This window comes from Durio zibethinus, chromosome 3, assembly GCF_047325235.1.
Source record: "Durio zibethinus cultivar Kanyao isolate XHJ-2024 chromosome 3, ASM4732523v1, whole genome shotgun sequence".
Taxonomy (NCBI): Eukaryota; Viridiplantae; Streptophyta; class Magnoliopsida; order Malvales; family Malvaceae; genus Durio; species Durio zibethinus.
Window position 1 is genome coordinate 8,319,469 of NC_143164.1, and position 6,654 is coordinate 8,326,122.

General features: G+C 31.3%; 1 protein-coding gene across 1 annotated transcript; it reads left to right on the plus strand.

Annotated features, from left to right (window-relative positions):
- The first annotated feature begins 254 nt into the window (after positions 1-254).
- LOC111298663 (Pentatricopeptide repeat (PPR) superfamily protein) lies at positions 255-3,753 on the plus strand. The gene is made up of 2 exons (XM_089758364.1): positions 255-3,155; positions 3,235-3,753. The coding sequence occupies exon 1, from the start codon at positions 492-494 to the stop codon at positions 2,637-2,639; it is 2,148 nt and encodes a 715-aa protein (XP_089614490.1). The 5' UTR covers positions 255-491; the 3' UTR covers positions 2,640-3,155; positions 3,235-3,753.
- Positions 3,754-6,654: the final 2,901 nt, after the last annotated feature.

The window sequence follows — 6,654 nt, forward strand, 5'->3', positions numbered from 1 at the left end:
TATTTATATAATTATATCATATTAATAAAAAATATTATTTAATATCTTAATTTAATAAAAAAATTACATTTATAAATAATTAAATCATAATTAATATTAAAAAATAAAGATAATAATATCTATCTATATATTATCAAAGCATGTTCTAAATCTAAAAAGCATCAAAAGGATTATTGTACTTCTTCAACGTATGTAACATGGAAACACGGACATTACAATGTATTGTCGGAGTAATGTGTCACTCTCTATTAATAAACTTCAGAGCCCGTGATAAATTATTACTATGTGTATCCCTTTCGTTAAAATTTGTTGAAATCTTACTAAGTACTAACACGCGATTAACTCGAAATAAAATCTGATTTAGATTTGGGTGAAAGTTCAAACTCGCGTTACTGAGATCATTTGTCAGCCCAAAGAACTCAAACCGGTCTGAACCTTCCGGTTTAAGGTAAGTAGTGAGCGGTTTCGTTCTAGCCGCCGTTTACATTCTCATGCAAAAACTTATACTAGAGTTTTTACAGTTTCAGAAAGCAAAGTTTGTGGTCTTTTCTTTGTCTCATAACCATAACACAAATCATTTACTAAAGATCAAAAAGCTATTGCCTATGACCATGGAGCTTGATTCCCAATATTATGCTCGTCTACTTCAATCCTGCAAAACCCACAACTCCATTCTGCTAGGAAAACAGCTCCACCTCTTTTTCCTCAAAAAGGGTATCCTTAGTTCCACTATTACAATAGGAAACCGCCTCCTCCAAATTTATGAGCGGTGTGGTACTATGACTGAGACTTGGAAGCTGTTTGATGAAATGCCACAAAAAAATTGTTTTTCTTGGAATACGGTAATTGAAGGGTACATGAAATTAGGAAAAAAAGAAAGGTCATTGGAATTGTTCAAGTTGATGCCGCGTAAAAATGATTTTTCATGGAACTTGGTTATTTCGGGATTTGCCAAAGCGGGTGAGTTAGAAGTTGCTGGGGCTTTGTTTGATGACATGCCTGGGAAAAATGGGGTTGCTTGGAATTCGATGATTCATGGTTATGCTCGAAATGGGGATGCAAGAAAGGCTGTTGAGCTATTTAAAGAATTGGGATCTTTGGGTGATGCGTTTGTGTTGGCGACTGTTATTGGGGCATGCGTTGATTTGGGAGCTATTGAATATGGAAAGCAGATTCATGCACGTATGGTGGTTGATGGACTAGAATTTAGTCCTGTGTTATGTAGTTCTCTGATAAACTTGTATGGGAAATGTGGTGATTTGGATGGTGCGAGTCGTGTTTTGAATTTGATGAAAGAACCGGATGATTTCTCTTTGTCGGCTATGATTTCAGGTTATGCAAGGTGTGGAAGAATGAGTGATGCAAGAAGAATATTTGATAGAAAAAATGATCCATGTGTTGTTTTGTGGAATTCTTTGATTTCTGGATATGTTTTGAACAATGAGGAAATTGAGGCGTTAGCTCTTTTTAATAAAATGCGGGAAAAAAGAGTTCAGCAAGACTTTTCTTCGATTGCAATTGTTTTGAGTGCCTGCAGTAGTTTATGCATTTCTGAACATGTCAAACAAATGCATGATCATGCTCATAAAGTTGGTGTGACTCATGATGTTATCATTGCCAGCACTCTGATTGATGCCTACTCCAAGTGTGGAAGGCCTAATGATGCTTGCAAGTTTTTTAGTGAGCTCCAAGCCTATGATACAATCTTACTTAACTCTATGATCACTGTGTATTCCAGTTGTGGAAGAATTGAAGATGCAAAGCAGCTTTTCAAGACAATGCCAAATAAAAACCTGATATCATGGAATTCAATGATAGTAGGTCTGAGTCAAAATGGTAGTCCAATTGAGGCATTAGATCTATTCTGCAAGATCAATAAATCAGACCTGAGGATTGACAAGTTTAGTTTGGCTAGTGTCATAAGTACCTGTGCTAGTATCTCCAGTATTAAACTTGGCGAACAAGTTTTTGCTAAAGCTATTGTCATTGGACTTGAATCTGATCAAATAATATCTACCTCCCTTGTTGATTTCTACTGCAAATGTGGTTTAGTTGAATGTGGGCGAAAAATATTCGACACAATGACAAAATCAGATCAAATCTCTTGGAATTCCATGCTGATGGGTTATGCTACTAATGGTCATGGGCTTGAAGCACTGGTGTTGTTTCATGAAATGAGAAATGCTGGTGTAAGGCCAACTGATATAACATTTACAGGGGTTCTGTCTGCCTGTGATCATTGTGGACTTCTAGTGGAGGGAAAAAAGTGGTTTGATTCAATGAAATGGGACTATCATATTGATCCTGGGATAGAGCACTACTCTTGCATGGTTGATCTTTTTGCCCGTGCTGGTTGCCTTGAGGAAGCAATGAATCTTATAGGACAAATGCCTTTTAAGGCAGATGCAAGCTTGTGGTTATCAGTTTTGAGAGGCTGTGTTGCTCACGGAGACAAAACTCTTGGAAAGAAGGTTGCACAGCGGATTATTGAGCTTGATCCTGAAAACTCCAGTGCTTATGTACAGTTATCAAGCTTATTTGCAACCTCAGGTGAATGGGAAACATCAGCCAGTTTTAGAAGGATAATGAGAGAAAAACAAATACAAAAGAATCCTGGTTGCAGTTGGGCTAATAGTTGAACAAGCATTTGTGGTGGCAACTTGCAAAAGACTGGCAAAAAAAAAAAAAAGATTTCCTTTCTCCAAAGTGAGATGTATTATTCTTGGTCAGCTTGCTGTAATCCTTCAAATGTCAATCGTGCTTAGCTACTGGTTAGTGGAGATCATGTTACGCTTTGCCAGGCATAGTTTGATATGGCATGCATGATTCATTTAACAACTTCAGCACCATGGTTGTGTTTGGCTGTCCTCTTTTACTTGCTTCACTAATCAAGCTCCGTGGAGAGATTTATGGTCTTTTTCTGGGACATTTTATTTGACAAGTGCTTGTAGGTACTGTTTGTTCTAGTGATCATACTGGATGCTTGCACCCTGAAATTTGGCTTAAAGAAACAGTAGATGATTTTAGAAATATCTGCCAAATTATTCTGTCCCACTTCTCACCTATGACTTCCAACTCAGTGAATTGCAGCTGGATTATATCTGTAGGTCATCAAATGAAAGGTAGATTGACCATCTTGCTCAAACTAGATGCAGGTAATCTTTCTTTGCAATATGAGATCTACTTTGCCATCAGAGTGTCATTTCTGATGCATTTAATTATGTCCTTAAAAAGTTACCAGCCTACATACGGTGCATTCTGAAAGGAAGAGAAAGCTAAGAGCTCCATAGATAGCATGAGACTGGAAATACTACAGATTATTAACTTCACATTTGTATCCTGAAAGGGAGAGAAAGCAAAGAGCTCCGTAGAATCTAAACGGCAGCTGGATGGTGATGAAAACATTGGTTTGGAGCAGGAAAATGATGTGCAAAATTGGTATTATTGCATCAGACAGTTGTTCTATTTAGCGTGAAAACCCCATTACTGGAGCCCCACAATTTGTCTTTTCAGTGCATCGTTTTTCATGTGTCTTCTTGCATTTGGACTCTCTCTTTTCTAATATTCCTTTGATGTTCTAAATCCTAATGCATTGACGTATAATCTGGGACAAAATTTTCCGTCTCTATTATTTGCCCCTAATTGTTGGCTGCCGCACTATCATTTTAACTTGCAAACAAATCATGTACGTCTTGGATCATTCTTTGCTATCTAAGGTTGGACCACATAATTAATGAATACTTTTTTTCCCTATTTTCTTCCTTCTCACATGAAATATAAGATTGAATTTCCTCAATCAATTATTAATTTGAAAAAAAATAAATTGAAAAACAACTATAACAATTCTAATAATTTATATCTCATACATTTTCTTGATCAATGCTCCTTATTGAAAAAAATATTTTAGAAAAATTAACATAGACAATTTGCCCTCAATGTTTCTTTGGCAGTCAAGCCCTTGGTAGGAATTAAAATAAAAATGCATAAAAAAAATTAAACTACGTAAAGAAATAAATACTAAATAGAATAAATAATATTAAAATAATGTCTCTGGTAAAAGCAATTTATTAAGTGATTTTATACCAAAAAAAGTGTTGTTAATGAAATATTTTAAAAAATTTTAGTTTTCAAGAATAAAAAAATTCAATATATGATCAGAATCAACTTAGTTTAAGGAATTTTTTCTGCCTTTCTTGACAATGTAGTTTATTCGTTTCATTTATTTTTATTTTTTTTATTTTGCGGTTGAGGAATTTTGAATTTTTGCTATATATATTTCTTTCGGTTGAGTTAATAAGTTTGTTTATCCAAGATTTAATGTATTCTTAAAAAATTAACTTCCTATAATCTCTCAACAAATTCAAATAAAAAAAAAAGTATATTTTTTTTTGTTACTTGAACTGATAGTTTATTTGAAATTGTCAATTAGGATGGCGACCAATACGGCAAAGACATCTGTGGAACACCCTTAGACATAAAACCGAGGCGAAATGTAGTAGGGCGATTTAAATGTAAGGTCACATAAGTAGCATTAGCTAATCTAATCTAAGTTATTGGGTATATTGCATTTGCACATTGTTGGAAGGTGAGCAATTAGAGACAAAAAGCAAAAAAAAGAATAATAATTGAGTTGGCTAAAGAATGTGTAATATATCTTTAAAAAAAAAGAATTTGTAATTTAAAAGAAAAGGCTAGCCTTATGTTTGAATTGAAGGAAAGGAAAGGAAAGGAAAAGAAAATAAAGGAAAGTAATGAAAACAAAAAAATCCTTATTTTATTCGGATAAACTTTTAATTTAAAAGAAAGAAAAGAGGTGAAAACTCAATAACTTTTGATTTCTTTTGTAATCATTCATTTTTTTAATATCTCAATTTAGGGGAAAAGCTTAAGAAAAGAAAGTTGAAAAAATTTTATTTTTATAAAAAAAACTATTATATACATTTTTTTTATTAATATTAAAAACTTAGTAAAAAAATCCTAACCACATTACAATTTTCATGTAATTTTTTCAAAGCCATTACTTTTTTCAAGTAAGTTTCACGTCTCTTCCAATATCAAAATTTTTTATAATATTTTGGTGATTTGATTTTGATGAATGATTGAATATGAATAGACATATTTTTAGGTTTATAGGATGTAATATTTTTATGTAATTGCATTTTTTATATTTAATAGCTTTTATATAAATACATCACCAAAGTGATAATATGCTGAAATTTTGGCAATGACAAACAAATTCATCAATGCATGTTTATAAAATATCTTTCTATTTTATTTTATTAAAAACTACTGATATAGTAGTAATTGTGAGGCCATACAAAATAGTAAATATATCATGGTCCAAGAGTGCGTTAAAAATATCCAAATAAAGGGTACATATATCCTTTCTTTTCCTTCCCTTTTCTTTATAAATATTTATCCAAACATTACCTAAAGGTAAAACTTGGATAAAAATCATAAATTTAAGTCTTAATGCTCATTTGAAGAAAAAAATTCCACATTTATACAAATCCATTTGATCATATTGTGTCAAGTACTACATAAAGCAATACCTCTTGATCAGAAAATGAGATACATAACTCTTCAAGACATTAACTCAAGAATTACTAAAAATTAGGTATCAATATTTCATTAAAAATCCTTGAGCGGTTGGTTGTATTATGAACATAACAAGATATTATTATCAAAGTCAACACCAGAATATATCATGTATGAATTAAGTCTGTTTTGTATTTTAATTTTAATTTTATTTTCAAAGAAGAAAGATATGTATTTGTTCTTTACAAAAAAAAAAAAAAATACAGTTACCATGAAATCAGAAATTAAATACCTATAAGGTAATCAAACTTGCTTCATGCTAGCTTTATATTTTACATTATTCTTTTTTTTTTTTTTTTTTGTTGATTGCATTAGCATTGAGCTTACACTTAATATTATAAATGTTTAAAATCCTTACATTACATCAAATTGGAAGAAGTTTAAGATTAAGAATATCCTTGCAAAATAATTAATATAATTATTCATTTACATTGGTTTGACAAGAGCAATTTTTTGAAAACGAACATGCATGTCAAGAGATTACATGAGTGTAGTTATTCAATCATATATAGTTTTGATAAAAATATAAAAAAAAGGATTAATTGAAATGATTATTTCATGTTACCATATCTTTTCTCATGATAAATTGGGTGTAAATGTTTCATATATGCTTTACATACAAGTAGATTTCAAGCTGCACTTTGTCACGAGAGTAAAATAAAGTTATATATTTGTAATTTAGTTATAAAAGTAAAATAAAATTATGTATTAATAATTTAAATATTGAATAATGTATAAGAAAAAAAGAGTTGTATAACTATTTATAATTTGCAAATTTACATCAACTAAAATAAATAATGATGAGATATTAAACTTATTCATTAAAAACTTGTTTGTTTGTCATCATCATTGGATCACAAAAAGATAAGTAATCCTGCTTGCAACTTAACATTCAACAAAGAGAAATAAACCTAGCCAAAAAGTTCAACAATGAAAAATAAACAAAACAACCTATCACTTTATCTATATCGTCAAAGAGTGATGGATAGAGAAACTACTATGTTTTCATATTCTAGTAAAGGAACATTAAAACCCAAATTTGAATCCTTATTTGCA

Coding starts and splice junctions, on each gene's coding strand:
- LOC111298663 (XM_089758364.1), top strand. CDS start 492: ATGCAAAAACTTATACTAGAGTTTTTACAGTTTCAGAAAGCAAAGTTT.